We start from the raw sequence: 15076 nt of genomic DNA, 5'->3' as shown, positions 1-15076 counted from the left end.
GCAGGCCCCAGCTCGGGACTCTGAGAGTGCAAAGCCGCTCAGATGCCCACTTGCGGTGGCCAGGGCGTTCCTTGGTTGCATTCGTGACACCGGGCTGGTTTCCTCGGGCGTGATGTGGCTCAGTCGTGAGTAGAAATGCTCCGAAATGGGGTGGGGCATCATCACATGACGAAATGAGATTTTTTTTCTCCCACGATGCTGGATGTGATTCCGAGGTCCTCAGGCTCCTCTGTTGAACGGGAGAGCAGAAATGATACCTCCTGGAGTGAGCGTTTCCCTTTAGGTAGTCACCCTCAGGGGAAGCCCGGGGGGTGTGGCACAGCTGCAGCTCCTCTGCTCTTTTAAAGCTGGCTTTGGAACCAGGGTCAGGTGGGCGTCGTCAGTGGGACCCGGCTCCACGTCACAGAGGGGCCTGGGCAGGCGGGCCGCGGGTGCAGGAGGCTGCGCTGCGGCCCTCACACCTGCTGGAGGGAGAGATAGGGCGATGGGCTGGCACCCGCGGGCTGTAGCCGGCAGGGGGAGGTGGGCCGGGACCGAGAGGCAGACGCTTGTTGCCGCCTGGAGGGGTGCGTGCCCGCCGGCGGGGCTCAGCCTCTGTGCGTGTGAGGTTCTGCAGCGGCTGCACCGAGGCCGTGGTGCGCCCCGACCCCGAGGGTTTCGCTGTGGGAGCCCTTTCTGGGGAAAAACCCAGTGACGTGCTGTCCTGGGGTCGCCGTGGAAACTGGGAGTTGTGGGCGTTGGCGAAACCCAGCACCCCGGGGTGGGGAGAGCTGGGGAAGTCAGGTGTGGGTCTCAGCCTGGGCGCCGCGCTTGGGCCATCGCTGCAGTTGTCGAGACGGCTCACCTTTGGGTGGGAGCGGGGAGCCGATGCAGGCGGGCACAGTCCAGAGGCTTCGATGGCTGGCCCAGACGTGGGAAGAGCCGCCCAGACCACGCACGCCATAGATGAAACTCTGCGAGCGTGGGCTTGAACCCACGCGGCTCCACGACCCTCCCACGGGACGTTCAGGAGGGTTTGGGGAGCAGGTGAGAGGCTGAGAGGGCGTCTTCCAGAGGCCAGTGGGCGCTGGGGCTGCAGGGGCCAGCCGGCCACCTCCTCGAGGCCCACGTGGCCGGCTTTGGGGATGCAGAGTGCGAGCTCTGGCCGGCTGCGGCCTGTGTCCTCCGAGGGGGTCAGCTCGGCCAGTTGGGAGCTGGGCTCCTGCTGCCGGGGCAGCCTCGGCGCCTCTGGTGTGCGTGGCAGCACCAGACGACAGAGCTGGACTTGACGGAGTTTACAAACGGCTGGCGTGGCTCTTGTCGTGCCTGCTCGCGGTAAATATTGCTGTGTGCGGCCGAACCTCACGTGCTCCTGCCAGCCTCTAAGGGTTGGGGGCACCTGCGCGGGCGGCCCTGGGCAGGTCTGGGAGCCCCTGCGGCACCAGCGCCCAGGGCCCTCCCTCCGCCGTGTCTGCGCTCAGGAAGAGGTGGCCCGCCAGGGAGCTGCGCCTAGAGGAAGCGCGTTTCCTGGCTCCCTCGCGGTTCGGCCATCCTGACTTGACTCGGGAGACTGTGTCTCTTTCATCCTCTCAGGTGTGGAAGCTCGGATGGTCACCCAAACCAGGAGGGGATTTTGGCACCGTGTTCCCCGAGATCCCCGTGGAGTTCCTCCAGGAAAAGGAAGTCTTCAAAGAGTTCATCTACCGCATCAATACGCTAGGTAGTCCGGGTCTCCCCTCCGATGTGGTTACACGTCATCACGTGCCTGCCCTGGGGGAGCCAGGGCTGCAGTAGTGGGACCCGTCTTCTCCTTTTATTCCACAGAAGAGTTAAGGCATAACGTAATCGTGAATACGTTCTGTAATGTACACAAAGCTGTCACGGTGAGAAGTTTGATCCAAGTGTGTGTGTGTGTGTGTGTGAGTTTAATGCCAGATTTTCCTGCGTCAGGCTTGTTTCCGGTCAGGAAGGGTACCCTAATAATTGGCAATGCTAAGGCACATTCAGCCTTTGTGTAGCACCTAAGCTAAAGGGCAGCAGTGATTCCCTCTGAGTGCTTCCTATGTGGTCACTGGTGCCCCTTTTCTCGGATGCAGAACCGGGAGCCTGGGCGGGATGGAGCCAGAGGTGGCAGGGGGAAAGTAGGCTTTAGGTGGACAACACTGGGCTTTGTGTAGTGTGGGGCAGGTCATTTTAACCTCTGGCCTCAACACCCGCATTCTTGTCACTTGTAGCCCTAATACAAGTGACATGGCCACCTCCACCTCCAAGGTCACGGGTGGGGACGTTAGCGCAGCCCTTGAAACAGTCGTTCATCAAACAGCACCTTGAGTGCAGCTTGTGACGATGGTGCTTGAGGGTGGCCCCTCAGAGGTGCCTTCCCCGAGGGCTTGAGCACACACACCCCCGCTAGATTACATTCTTTTTTGTGTGTGTGTGGTACGCGGGCCTCTCAGTGTTGTGGCCTCTCCCGTTGCGGAGCACAGGCTCCAGACGTGCAGGCTCAGCGGTCATGGCTCAGGGGCCCAGCCGCTCCGCGGCATGTGGGATATTCCCAGACTGGGGCACGAACCTGTGTCCCCTGCATCGACAGGCGGACTCTCAACCACTGCGCCACCAGGGAAGCCCCTAGATTACATTCTTTTTTGACCTACTGTTCTTCTTGGTGGGGTCAGAGGGACCAGCGCTTTGACTTTTCTAACAGCTGTACTGAGGTGGAATTCACACAGCACACCCTTCACCCACTCAGAAGTGCAGTTCTGTGGTCTGGGGTGTACACTCAGTCTGGGGATGTGATTTCTGGAGGACTGTCCAACCCTCTGGTGAGCAGGGTAGAAGCGGCTCAGACCCCATTTGAGCGTAGCCTGCTCAGATGTCCCTTTACTTCATTGCGTCTACACAGCAGGGCTCCAGAGGGTGCCTCTCACCGGGCTACCTGGGCTGAACTCAGCCTGGCCTCTTGTGGGCCTTTGGACCTGTGTGCTTCCGTCTCGTCACCACTGGGCTCGGCCGGCAGTGTTGCCGCGTCGCAGCGCTGCCGTGAGGGTCCAGGGAGCGGCTGTATGTGGCGCCTGGGCCAGTGAGAGCCGGAGGGCCCAGCTGCCACATGGCATCGAAAAGTCTGAGCAGCAGGGGACCCTCTGTCTAAAGTGACATTTGCATTTCTAGGGTGGACCAGCCGTACCCAGTTTGAGGAAACGTGGGCCACCCTCCTCGGTGTCCTGGTGACTCAGCCCCTCGTGATGGAGCAAGAGGAGAGCCCCCCCGAAGTAAGGCCGCGGGCGGGCGCCGGTGTCTGCTGGCCGGCGCACGGGCACTTACAGCAGCTCGCGAGCCATGCGTGCTGGGAGAGGCAGGGCAGCAAGCTCTTACTTTTCTGTCTCACCGTGTTTTTAAAAGGTAGCCAGATCATGTCATGACTGGTGTTCCAGAGCAGGAATGAGCCTCCCCAAGGTCTGGGTACCCTAGAATCGCGGCCGGAGTGCCTTTACCACAGTGCACTGCCCTTTCAGGGTCAGTAGCATTATGTCCTTTCTTGAAAATATTTTTCAGTTTTGTTTCTCAATATTCAGGGTACAGTGGGTAGCAACATTTCATCAAAATGAAAAGGCACGTCACAAAGGCCACACATACGTACCTGTGTTCATTTGTCTTGACTGTTTTGCGAAAATTTTATCAGGCTTCTTGGGGTATTAATGCATATTATGTTACTTTAATATTAATTAAGAAACATGTTCAGATAAAGCAAAGCCTGAAACATTAAGTCATAAGATACGTTTTTAATTCTGACGGAAGGTATGGTATGAACGTCCAGAAATGGCAGTTCAAAGAGTATGTATGTCAGGAATCATCTGGGTTGTCTTTCACAGGTGTGGAACTAACAGGGTATCATATGCAGAGTCCCTAAAATCAGTGAGGAAATTTAAGGACAGTTTCTTAAAAAGTAATTCATGTTTGGAGGTTTGTGCCTGTAGGAGACCTTGCTTTCAAAAGCAGCCATTTGCCCGTCAGATTCATCTCAAACCACAGATGTGTGTGGGTTCTGGTGAACTGACGCAGACACAACAGGACCCTGGCTGGGAAGGCACATCCCTCTGTCGCACTTGGGGGGGCCCCGCCCTCAAGGCCACGTGGCTGGACAGCCACGGCCCGCAGCTTCTGCCCACAGGCGGGGCAGTGGTGTTGCCTGTGTTGTGACTTGGTGACGTGGGCTCCCCTTCCAGGAAGACACAGAGAGGACCCAGATCCACGTCCTGGCCGTGCAGGCCATCACCTCCCTGGTGCTGAGCGCGATGACTGTGCCTGTTGCCGGCAACCCAGCCGTGAGCTGCCTGGAGCAGCAGCCCCGGAACAAGCCCCTGAAAGCTCTCGGCACCAGGTTTGCCCGAGAAGCCGCGTGTCTCCAGGGGCGGCCTCGGTGGGAGCAGGGAGGCGCCAGGGTGCCCTTGCCTTTGCTGCCGGAATTAAAGACAGAAACCCCGTGCGGGGGGTGCAGACCCAGAGTGGCTGGCTGGCTGAGGCCTGATGACTCGGGCATCCGGTGTGGAGGGCAGATTCCGAAGGAGCTGACAGAGCACCTGTGCAGGGCCTGCGGACGGGAACCGCCCACAGAGGGTGTGGGCCCGGGGCTTGGAGGTGCCTGTGTTTCCTTGAGGCAAAGCTGGGGGAAGCCTGGCGGTTTCCACTTGTAAGATTCGGAGGAACCAGACGTTCTGTAACCTTTGTTCTGAACCTTAGGTTTGGGAGGAAGTTGAGCATCATCAGAGGAATCGTAGAGCAGGAAATTCAAGCGATGGTTTCAAAGAGGGAGAATATCGCCACCCATCATCTGTACCAGGCGTGGGACCCCATCCCTTCTCTGTCTCCAGCTACTACAGGTACCTGTGGGGAGAGGGCCGGGTGTCCCTGGGGCTTGCGGGGAGGACGGGTTGAGTGTGGGTGTCAGCTTACGCCCTGGGCCGGTGGGCACAGCTGGACAGCCCTGGCGCCGAGGCAGGGTCCCAGGAGGGCCCGTCCACCAGAGCTGTCGTCTGGGCTCCCAGAGGGCCACAACCGGTTCCTGTTCAGAGTCTGAAGCTGGTCTGTTACAGAGAAAAAGTGATAATTCAGCATCGCCCTGCTGGCCCTGCCGGCTTAACGGGTTGTGAAGGGATAGAGCACCTCCGAGCCCCTCGCGGCCGTGCGGGCGGCACTCACGCGCCCTTGCTCCCGCAGGTGCCCTCACCAGCCACGACAAGGTCCTGCTGCAGGTCAACCCCGAGCGGGAGCTGGGGAACACGAGCTACAACCTCGGCCAGGTCAGTCCCCCAGCCTCCGTCCAGCGTGAGACCCCATGGGGCGCGTGGGGACCGGGGGGCCTGTCGGGGTTCTCAAGCTCCTCCCCACCGCGCCCTCTGCAGAATAAGCATGGCGTTCTGTTGCATTTGTGGGGGGCTTTGTTAAGCAAGTGATTCAGAGAAACGGGGTCCTCAAGTGACTGCCAGTGAGGACAAGTTTTGAAGAGAGGTCTCACGTTCTGGTTCAGTTTTGTGCCGAGACCTCACGCAGATGTCCCTTAGGAGTGAAAGTGTCCTTCCCTAGAGGCTCTTTCCTTCCCTCTCCTCGGCCGCTGCCGCCTGGCGCTTCATCAGGCCCTGAGTCCTGAAGGCAGAGCGCCCGGCAGCCCTGCTGAGTGCTGGGAGCTGCTCGCCTCCGGGGCCCCGGGCCGCACCTGCGGCTCCGCGCCCCTTGCCTCCGGCCCTGAGCGTCAGCTCCCTGTCCTGTGCCCCTTGAAGGTGTCCATCCGCTCCGTGTGGCTGGGGAGCAGCGTCACGCCCCTGAGAGAGGAGGAGTGGGCCGAGGAGGAGGAGGCCCCCGCGCCGTCGTCCCCGCCCACGTCTCCAGTCAGCGCCAGGTTCCCGTCTGCCTTCTGTGTTCAAGCGCTCGGAGAGCTCTGATTAGTCACTTGACTTTCTGGGCTGCCTCTGGAAATGAACCTCTCATCTCTGTTGGGGGGACATTGCAGGAAACACCGGGCTGGAGTCGACATCCATTCCTGTTCGCAGTTTTTGCTCGAGTTGTACAGTCGCTGGATCCTGCCGTCAAGTTCAGCCAGGAGGACCCCCGTCATCCTGATCAGCGAGGTGGTGCGGTCGGTGCGTTTGCCTCCCCCCCTGCCTCCCGCCCGGGGTTCCCGGTCTCTGGGCGCCCGTGCGGGGACGCGTAGACACAGGTGGAGGATGTAGTACTTCTGGAGCCAGTGAAGGAGCGGTTTCCGCTGGTCCAGTCACTGGCAGTGACACCCGTCAGTCCAGCGGGGGTGTCGTGGGGACAGCACGTTAACCGTAAGGTCTGAAGGGTCACCGTCCTTGTCCACATTGTCTCCTCGGGGGCTTGTGACAGACGGTCCCCTGACCACCAACCCACCGACCACCCAACCACCAAATTGGTGCTTGAGAAGCACCAATTTAGAGCAGTTGTTCTCCAGCTGTCGGCCAGGGGATTTCTCTGCATCCTTGAGATTGGTGGGGACCCCAAGGAGCGTTGGTGTCTGTCGGTGACATCCATCCGTGCTTGCAGTATTGGAAGTCACATCTGAGAAGGTTTAAAAGTTACTTATTCAGTGCTGGCTTCTCTACGTCACCCAGGTTAGCCATCCAGCAAGGAGAGATGCCCAGTTACTGGAACCGTCTTGTTACCTGTGCAGCACAGAGTTTTTATTATTTTTACCGAGAGATGTCTCTTTTAGGTAAAGACAGACTTTTTTTCTTCCAAGTCTGTTTTTCTCAATACTCCTTTAAAGTTTTCTAAATTGTTTCATATCTGGTCAAGTTGAGATTTTTAAGAAGCTCATTTTTAATTTGTAATGTAAGTTACAAATTGATTTTTTCAAAAAAGTCAACAAGTTTAAATACTGCTAAAGAGCTTAAATTTTTAAAAGTTATCCATTTAAAAATAATATGGATAACAATTTCTATTTTAAAATAATTTTTTTAAATTAGTTTTTGTACGCTTTTGCAAATCTCTTTAATGTCTGGCTCATTAGAAGTCCCCTGAGGGGACTTCCCTGGTGGTCCAGTAGTTAGGAGTCCACGCTTCCACTGCAGGGAACGAGGGTTCAGTCCCTAGTCAGGGAACTAAGATCCCACATGCCGCATGGCGCGGCCAAGACACTTGTATCTCCTCTGCACTCAGTCTGTTAATATTAAATAATTTCTAGAAAATACCACTGTACAGTTGGGAGAGCACAGGAGAGAAAGGCAAGTAGGGTCTTAGCATTTTTAGGAAAATAGTTTTGACCTTGTGGCCCTGAGAGGCTCACCTAAGAAGTGCTCTTTTAGATGACTTGCTGAGTGTCCTGCTGGCTTGTTGGTTCAGCTCACCTGGGGCCTCTGAGAAAGGGCCGACCCCAGCCTTCCCTCACGCTCCTAAGGAAAAAGGGCCTTCATGCCTAATCAAAGTTTGTTTTTAGACGTGATGTGAACACTGAACGTTTCGGGGAGACAAAAAGAATCATCGCCAAAGCATTAATTTCCGACATGATCACCCATTTCTCCGTTCCGGGGCTTTGGGTAGCTTCGCCGGCGGTGGCCTGGGGGTGGGTTCCCATGCGGCAGCAGTGTGTGCGTACAGGCACTGGGAGGACGTGCGGGTACAGGGTTACAGTGTAGGTTAGGTTTCCGGGTTTTGTTGGTTGCTTTTCCCGGTCAGGGCCCCTGTGAAGTCCCGCGTCGCGCACCTCCCATAGCGTAACTCACCCCTTCCTGCCCGCATGTCCCGTCGCCAGCTTCTCGTGGTCTCAGACTTGTTTACGGAGCGCAGCCAGTTTGAGACGATGTACCTGACGCTGACAGAGCTGCGGAGGGTGCACCCTTCGGAAGACGAGATTCTCCAACAGTACCTGGTACCCGCCACCTGCAAGGCGGCCGCCGTCCTCGGGATGGTGAGTGGGAGGCGGCGTGGGGCCTGGGCGCGCGTCGCTGTGGAGTGTGCGGGGCTGGGCGAGCCTCGGCTGGGGCTCCTGTCCCCTGGTCCCTCAGGTTATCCCGGTGCCTGGATGGGCTCGGCTGTGCCGGCGGGGCAGCGGAGCTGGCTCCTCCTGGACGGTCGCCCGCGGCCCACAGCGCCCCACTCTCCTCCCCCGTGTGCTGCCGCCCGCCGTGCTCCCGGTCCCCAGGGCCTCCTCCCGGGGCCGTTTGTCTCTGACCCTGCGCTCCCACCCCCGGAGCTGGGTCCTGTGCTCTGTTCTGAGCCCGGGGCCCGGGCGGGCCTCCTCCTGAGCCTCGTAGCTGTGCCTCTAGCTGATCGGGACTCGCCACCTTCTGTGGCCACATCACCGCGCGGTACGGACGCAGGAAGTACTGACCGCGGGCCCGGCCATTTCTTAGAGCGTGTTAAAATAGCAGCCCTGCCGTTGGAGGCAAATAGCGTGACTGCAGGCCACGTGGCATCCGCCGGTCACTGCTGTTTCTCACTCATGTCTCCTGGAATCCAGCTCTATGCTAGAATAGAGACTCATTCCCTGAACAAACGCAGGGGTGGCCGCCGTGAGCCGGGCATTTGGGCCCATCAGCGAGGGGCGGGGTGGCACCCAGGTGCCTCTCCCACATCCCACACCCATGCTGTCTGTCCTGACTGCGCTGCCATTTGCGGAGCTCCCCCTCGTGCCCCACACACGCTGTGTACAGGCTGGCAGAGGTGGGGCCGCCATGATCCCACCTGCTCCCGAGGAGGCCAAGGCAGGGGGCTGCTGACTTGCTCCAGGTCGCACAGGACGGGGCAGACGTGGGGTGTGAGCTGGGGTCTACGACTGGAGCCCTGACCGTCCCCTCCTTCCCGACTGTTCCCCCATTGAATTTGTCCCTCCGAGCCAAGGCCCAGAGCAGGTACCATTCATCCTGGGTGGGGCCACCGTCCAGGGAACAGAAACAATGAGTCCCTTCCGCTGAGCAGACAGCTCTTCCAAGTGTCGGCCCTCTGGGTGTGGAGAGGGAGGTATGTGCAGCCAGGCTTGAAGGGGTCCTCTTGTCCTTGCGGGAGTTTCAAGTGCTGGGTCTGTTTTCATGGTAATTGTGTTTGTGCTCTGGCCTAGATCCCTGAGGCAAATGTTGTGTTGTCAGTAAATGGATCGAGTGATCGTGGTTTTCAAGAAGAGGCTTAGGCAGGATGGCGCGGGACGTGGACTCCCAGCCGGTGTGAAGGGCAGCGCACTTTCCCTCAGGGCGCTCTCTCTGCACGTCGTGGCCTGTGCCCCTGCGCCCCGTGCAGCACCGGCATCCCCGTTGCCCAGTGTGGTGGTAGCGGTGCCCGGCAGCGGGTCCTGGTGGTGGTGGTGGCCCTGGGTGCGGGCAGGAGGGGTAGGAGTCTCAGCAGTGTCACGTCCTCGGGGGCCACAGGACAGTTCCGGGGGGCTGCCGGGCCGGGCAGCCTCTGTGGTTTTTGCAGAGCGAGGCAAGGCCCTCGGCCAGCAGTGGCCGCCTGTGTCTGGGCAAGGTGGTCTGTGAAGAGCAGTGGTCGCCATCTCTGCCTTGTGAAGGGTCTTCTCTGATGCAAAGCCGATCTGAAGTGCGGAGTGTGGTGCTGAGTGTTTAGGTCCCTACCCTCTCCGTCCTGCTTAGGCTGCAGAGGGAAACTAAGACCATTTTCCTACAAGTTAGCATAGGCTACTGTGCGGGTCCCCAAGGCCACACCAGGAGGACACGCAGGGCTCACATACACTCAGGGCTCTGATCCATCAGAGCGAAGGGCTGTGAAGCAGAACCACCGAAGAGAGAGGGCCTGGGGGCGAGGTCCAGAGGAAACAGGCGCTAGCTTCCAGAACCCCGTCCCGTGGAGTCACGCGGGTGCGTTCCACCCCCAGCGACACGCTGTCCCCAGGGAAGCTCGTCAGACGCAGAACTGGAGCTCTCATTGGGGGTCCGCAGGCCCCTCTGCCGGGCACACACCGAACTCCAGCCCCGGGGAGGGGGAAGGGTGTCAGCACAGACACAGCAGGGGAGGCCCAGGGAGCCCCCCAGCCCCGCACGCAGGCCTCGCAGAGGGCTCTGTTCTGCACACCGGCCCGACCGCAGCGTGAGGCCGGCCTCTCTCGGCGCCCCACGGCACTGTGAGGCTAGCCTCCGCGTGTGCTGCGCCCTAGGACAAGGCCGTGGCAGAGCCGGTCGGCCGGCTGCTGGAGAGCACGCTCAGGAGCGGCCATCTGCCCAGCAGGATCGGAGCCCTGCATGGCGTCCTCTACGTGCTGGAGTGCGACCTGCTAGACGACACCGCAAAGCAGCTCATCCCGGTCATCAGCGACTATCTCCTCTCCAACCTCAAAGGCACAGCCCAGTGAGTGGCAGCGGCCAGGACCTCCTGCTGCTGTCTCCCTCCAGGGCTTCTGTCTGACCAGAGGTGGGGGGCTGTGAGGAGTGACAGTGCACATTTCAAAGCGTATGTCAGCCCCCGGCCGTATCATGGGCAGGGGTCAGCAGGAACCCAGGCGGGCACCCTTCTCACAGGGACGGTGGCTGCGGTCACTGAGACAGGGGGACACCACGTGCCATCAGGTGGGAGTAGCCACCACGCGTGGCTGAGCCTGGCCCTTGTCTCGTTCTCAGCTGCGTGAACATCCACAGCCAGCAGCACGTGCTGGTGATGTGTGCCACGGCCTTCTACCTGATTGAGAACTACCCTCTGGACGTGGGGCCGGAGTTCTCCGCATCCATCATACAGGCGAGCGGGAACGGGCGTGGGCTCCGTGCTCCGGGACCTGTGCAGCGGGGCCCGTGGTGGTTTTCATGTGGGGGAAGGTGCATGAGCGACAGGAGGCCAGATGTGGCTCTTTGACTGGGAGGTCTTCCTTCCTGTCCAGATGTGTGGGGTGATGCTGTCTGGAAGCGAGGAGTCCACCCCGTCCATCGTGTACCACTGTGTCCTGAGGGGCCTGGAGCGCCTCCTGCTCTCCGAGCAGCTCTCCCGGCTGGATGCGGAGTCCCTGGTCAAGCTGAGCGTGGACAGAGTGAACGTGCACAGCCCACACCGCGCCATGGCGGCCCTGGGCCTGATGCTCACCTGTATGTACACAGGTGAGCAGGGGGCCACCTGCGCCCGGCGGGTCAGTGCCGCTGAGCTCCGGACGCACAGGACGCAGACCACAGGCCCCTCCAGTTCTCAAGGTTGCAGAGCTGTGCAGGTGTCGGAACCCCGCCTGGGAGCGCGTCTGCAGACAGACCCCTGGGCCCTGTGTGGCTGGGCTGGGCCCTGGGGTGCTGGGGGCTCCCGCCACCTGGTCTCAGATCATCTCTAGGTGTTTAGTAAACTCCTGCGTGAGTTCCAGGCCCTGTTTACAGAACCTGTCCAGTTTTACAAATGAAAAGAACTGACTGGCTTTGTTTCAGGAAAAGAGAAAATCAGTCCAGGCAGAACCTCAGACCCCAGCCCTGCCGCCCCTGACAGCGAGTCAGTGATCGTGGCCATGGAGCGTGTGTCTGTTCTTTTTGACAGGTAAGAATGGAGCCTGCCCTGCCCTGCCCTGAAGCGTTAGCCGGGAGCTGCTGCTTCCTACACACCCGCTCTGCTCTCAGCCCGCCTGTGCCCTGAGCGCGCTTGCGCTGCCCTCGGGCTCTGCTCCAGCCGCCAATCCTAGGACCCCAGCGCCCTGTCCCCAGTGCCGGCGTGTCTGCTGAAGGCGAGGGGCAGTGCCGGCCGTGTGGTGGTGTCGGGAGGGCCTGTAATGAGACGGGGCGTGCAGCCCTGGTCGGTCACGGGACTGGCCATCAGACCTGCTGCCTTGTGAGAGGAGCCTTGGAGCCACGTTTGCAGTGGCTCAGAGGCTTCGGCAGACCGTGGTACAGACTTAAATGACAGACGTCTTTGAGAGCCTGCCCCCGACGTGTGTGCCCTTGTGTCCAGGACTGGCTCAGTTTGCGGTCCTGCAGAATGGGTGAGGGGGCCTAGTCCGGCTTTGCCCCAGGCCTCCTGGTCCAGGTGACGTGCTGTGTCTGTGGCCTTGGGGCAGCCGACTCCGCACCACTCAGCCTGACAGGTCTGGTCAGCTCAGTCAGCAGGAGGTCATTTGGGGTTTCACAAGAGCACACTTAGCAGGACTTTCTCTGTCTGCTCTGGCCAGGTGAGGGGCTGTGGGAAGCTGAGCGCGTGGGCTGTTTTCACGTTGAGCGTTGAAAGTGTTTACAGTCATTCTTCCCTCACATTCTTCGGGCCCCTCCACGGTGGGCAGAGCCGCCCACGCAGGCCCCTGCCCACGTGGGGCTTGCATTCCCACGCCTGCTGGTGGGATAAACGCTTCAGCCAGTGCAGTGCCGGCGTTCAGCCTGACCACCCTCCAGACACGCGGGGGGACACTGGCTTGACAAAGCTGACTTTCAGTTGTGAGTGTCGCCCATGCTGGGCAGCGGCTGGCGTCTGCAGGCAGGTGGGACAGGCACGCCTGGGCCAGTTTCTGGGTCCCTTCTGGTGCTTTTCAGTCACACATAGCTTTCCTGTACGGTCGACTCTCGGTATCCACGGGGGTTGGTTCCGGGACCCCCCACGGATTCCAAACTCTGCTGATGCTCAAGTCCCTGGCATAAAATAGTGGAGAGCACTCCGCCTCTGTGTCCTCGGGCTCTGCCTTCATCCAGCCAACCGCGGAGTGAAACGCGGGTGCGGAACCCGCAGATACGGAGGGCCAGCGGTGTGTGCTAACGGTACGGTAGCGTGAGTAGCCTGCTGGCCGCCTGCCCAGCTGGCACCTGGAAGGACGCTGCCCAAGATGCCCGCTGAGGGTGTGTTGAGGGGAGGTGGCAGGAGGGCACCAGGGACAGACGGGAGAGAAGGGGGCCTGGCGAGACGCTGACAGGTTCCAGGAGCGTGTGGACACTGGTGAGGACAGGCCCGAACGAGGACGTGGTTCTGTTACGACTGACTTAATTCCCCCATAATGCCACTACCCCAAACCGTTTCTGCTTGTTACTCCAGGACCCCTTTTTGGCTTGGGGGCCCCCGTGCGGGTGGGGAGCCCTGGGCAGGGCGAGGCTCTGATCCGTGTCTCCTCCCTGCAGGATCAGGAAGGGGTTTCCCTGTGAAGCCAGAGTGGTGGCGCGGATCCTCCCCCAGTTTCTAGATGACTTCTTCCCGCCCCAGGACGTCATGAACAAGGTCATTGGAGAGTTTCTGTCCAACCAGCAACCGTACCCGCAGTTCATGGCCACCGTAGTGTACCAGGTGAGGGCCCAGTGCAGAGGAGCCCCCAGACCGGGTGCCTACTACCGTCTGAACGTGTCGGCCCCGGGGACTTGCCAGTTCCTCCCCTTGAAGCCAGCCACCACTCTTCCCCCGAAGCCGGTGTTGACGGGGTGGCCCCCCGGGGCTCTCTGCCCTTGCAGGTGTTCCAGACTCTGCACAGCACAGGGCAGTCGTCCATGGTCCGGGACTGGGTCATGCTGTCCCTCTCCAACTTCACGCAGAGGACTCCGGTTGCCATGGCCATGTGGAGCCTCTCCTGCTTCTTTGTCAGCGCTTCCACTAGCCCGTGGGTTTCGGCCATGTATCCTTCCCTGGGTCCTGGGGCCCCGCGGGACGTAGCACTCAGGGGCAGCACTTCCGTCAACATCCAGGTTGACATTTGCGTTAAGGTTTTGGAAACCTAAGCTCTGCAGAAAGCCCAGGTGTCAAGGTGTTGTTTACCTTAAGCCCCAAGAGAGTAAGCCATGGACAAGGAAACAGAAAACCATGTGTTCCCCATGCTGAGCAGGAGGGGCGGGGCTGGGGCGTTTCTCTGAGGAGTGGGGGGGGGGGGGGGGCAGGGGGGCGCAAAGAGCTCCTCCCGCCCACTCTGGTCCGTGCAGCTGGGTGTGTCCCTTGTGCTGCTTCTGTTTATTTTTTGTCACATGCCTCGTATCACTCTCTTGGGTAAAAGCTTAAGTGAAGATCCAGTTCCCACCCCCAAGATGCTGGCTGCTAAAGGGACGTTCCCCTCCTGTCAGCCACCCCCTAAGACAGACCGCAGAGCCTCGGAGCAGACAGACGTCCTGGCGCTGTCAGCGGCCCTGGAGGGCGGCACAGCTCTGCCCTCGGCGCACGGGTGCCAGGCCAGGGAGGTGCTGCCCAGAGGAGCGCCCTCCGTGGGGGGCTCTGGCTTCCCGGAGCCAAGGTGGGAGGCAGCTGCCACCTCCACCCCGTCCGTGGCTTGGCTTGGCACTCGGTGCTCCCGGGCCGTTGGCAGGCCTGTGTCGGGGCAGGGGTTCCCGGGGAGGACGGGAGGCAGGTCCCCCCACACTTGCAGCCTTGCGCCCTTAACCGCCCTGCCAGCCTTCCCCACGTCGTGAGCAGGATGGGCAAGCTGGAGCACGTGGACGTGCACCTCTTCTGCCTGGTGGCCGCGGACTTCTACAGACACCAGATAGAGGAGGAGCTCGACCGCAGGGCCTTCCAGTCTGTGTTCGAGGTGGTCGCGGCACCAGGAAACCCGTATCACCGCCTGCTGGCTTGTTTGCGGAACGTCCACAAGGTCGCCACGTGCTGAGCGCCCACGTGGGCGGAGGCGAGGTGGCGCCAGGACTCGGGGCCCCGCCTGCACCGCGTGGCTCGGCCTCACCGCGTGCAGGGAACGTATGCAGGAATCTTGGGGGTTGAGCCTGAGTCCTTGCAGGGGCAAGAGCAGCCGTTGCTGACCCCCGTGCTAGAGCTAGCGTTAAATGCCAGTCGCCGGTGTGTACTTCCTCACGTGCGGCCTGTTCGCTGCCACCGGGTCCCAGCTGCTCCTGCCTCGGCTCTCGCAGGTCGGCCGTGAGCCCCTCTGCTGTCCCGCAGGCGGGAGGTGATGCCACGGGCCTCCCAGAGCACCCCCCGCATCTCCCCAGTGAGGCACGGGGTCCTGGGGTCTCGCTGGCTCCTGCAGGCCTGCGTGCCGCGCTGGCATCGGGCCTGGGCGGGGCGGGGTGGCTGGGAGCACGATGGCCCGCGCCGTTCTTCCCTGTCTCTGTTTTCTTCTCAGGATTTAAAGTTTAATTATATCAGTAAAGAGATTAATTTTAAGGTAACTTTCTATGCCCGTGTACAGTCTGTGCTTTGCCGAGTCTGTGCTGCGTGTCACGGCCTCCGAGGAGGTCGACGGGAGCCCCTCCCTCTCCCTCCATGA

General features: G+C 60.5%; 1 protein-coding gene across 13 annotated transcripts in view; it reads left to right on the top strand.

The window, feature by feature from the left end:
- The window catches only part of HTT (huntingtin), a 136491-nt gene extending 121513 nt beyond the window's left edge, over window positions 1-14978 (top strand). For 8 of the 13 annotated variants that reach the window (XM_027103848.1, XM_027103846.1, XM_027103849.1 and 5 more), the window contains 15 exons: window positions 1573-1699; window positions 3148-3248; window positions 4203-4357; window positions 4717-4856; window positions 5194-5276; window positions 5754-5872; window positions 5984-6113; window positions 7745-7900; window positions 10097-10287; window positions 10557-10671; window positions 10811-11024; window positions 11337-11442; window positions 12999-13161; window positions 13323-13483; window positions 14248-14978. In XM_027103848.1, coding sequence (XP_026959649.1) covers window positions 1573-1699; window positions 3148-3248; window positions 4203-4357; window positions 4717-4856; window positions 5194-5276; window positions 5754-5872; window positions 5984-6113; window positions 7745-7900; window positions 10097-10287; window positions 10557-10671; window positions 10811-11024; window positions 11337-11442; window positions 12999-13161; window positions 13323-13483; window positions 14248-14461 — 2175 coding nt within the window. In that variant the 3' untranslated portion in view covers window positions 14462-14978. Of the gene's footprint in view, window positions 1-1572; window positions 1700-3147; window positions 3249-4202; window positions 4358-4716; window positions 4857-5193; window positions 5277-5753; window positions 5873-5983; window positions 6114-7744; window positions 7901-10096; window positions 10351-10556; window positions 10672-10810; window positions 11025-11336; window positions 11443-12998; window positions 13162-13322; window positions 13484-14247 lie in introns of those variants that run through there. The other 5 variants (XM_027103854.1, XR_003432310.1, XM_027103856.1 and 2 more) reach the window with 5 other exon arrangements.
- The last annotated feature ends 98 nt before the right edge of the window (window positions 14979-15076 follow it).

This window comes from Aethalodelphis obliquidens, unplaced genomic scaffold, assembly GCF_003676395.1.
Source record: "Aethalodelphis obliquidens isolate GAN/ISIS:26980383/991018 unplaced genomic scaffold, ASM367639v1 scaffold6, whole genome shotgun sequence".
NCBI classification, from domain to species: domain Eukaryota; kingdom Metazoa; phylum Chordata; class Mammalia; order Artiodactyla; family Delphinidae; genus Aethalodelphis; species Aethalodelphis obliquidens.
This window is presented reverse-complemented; position numbering and strand designations above follow the sequence as displayed.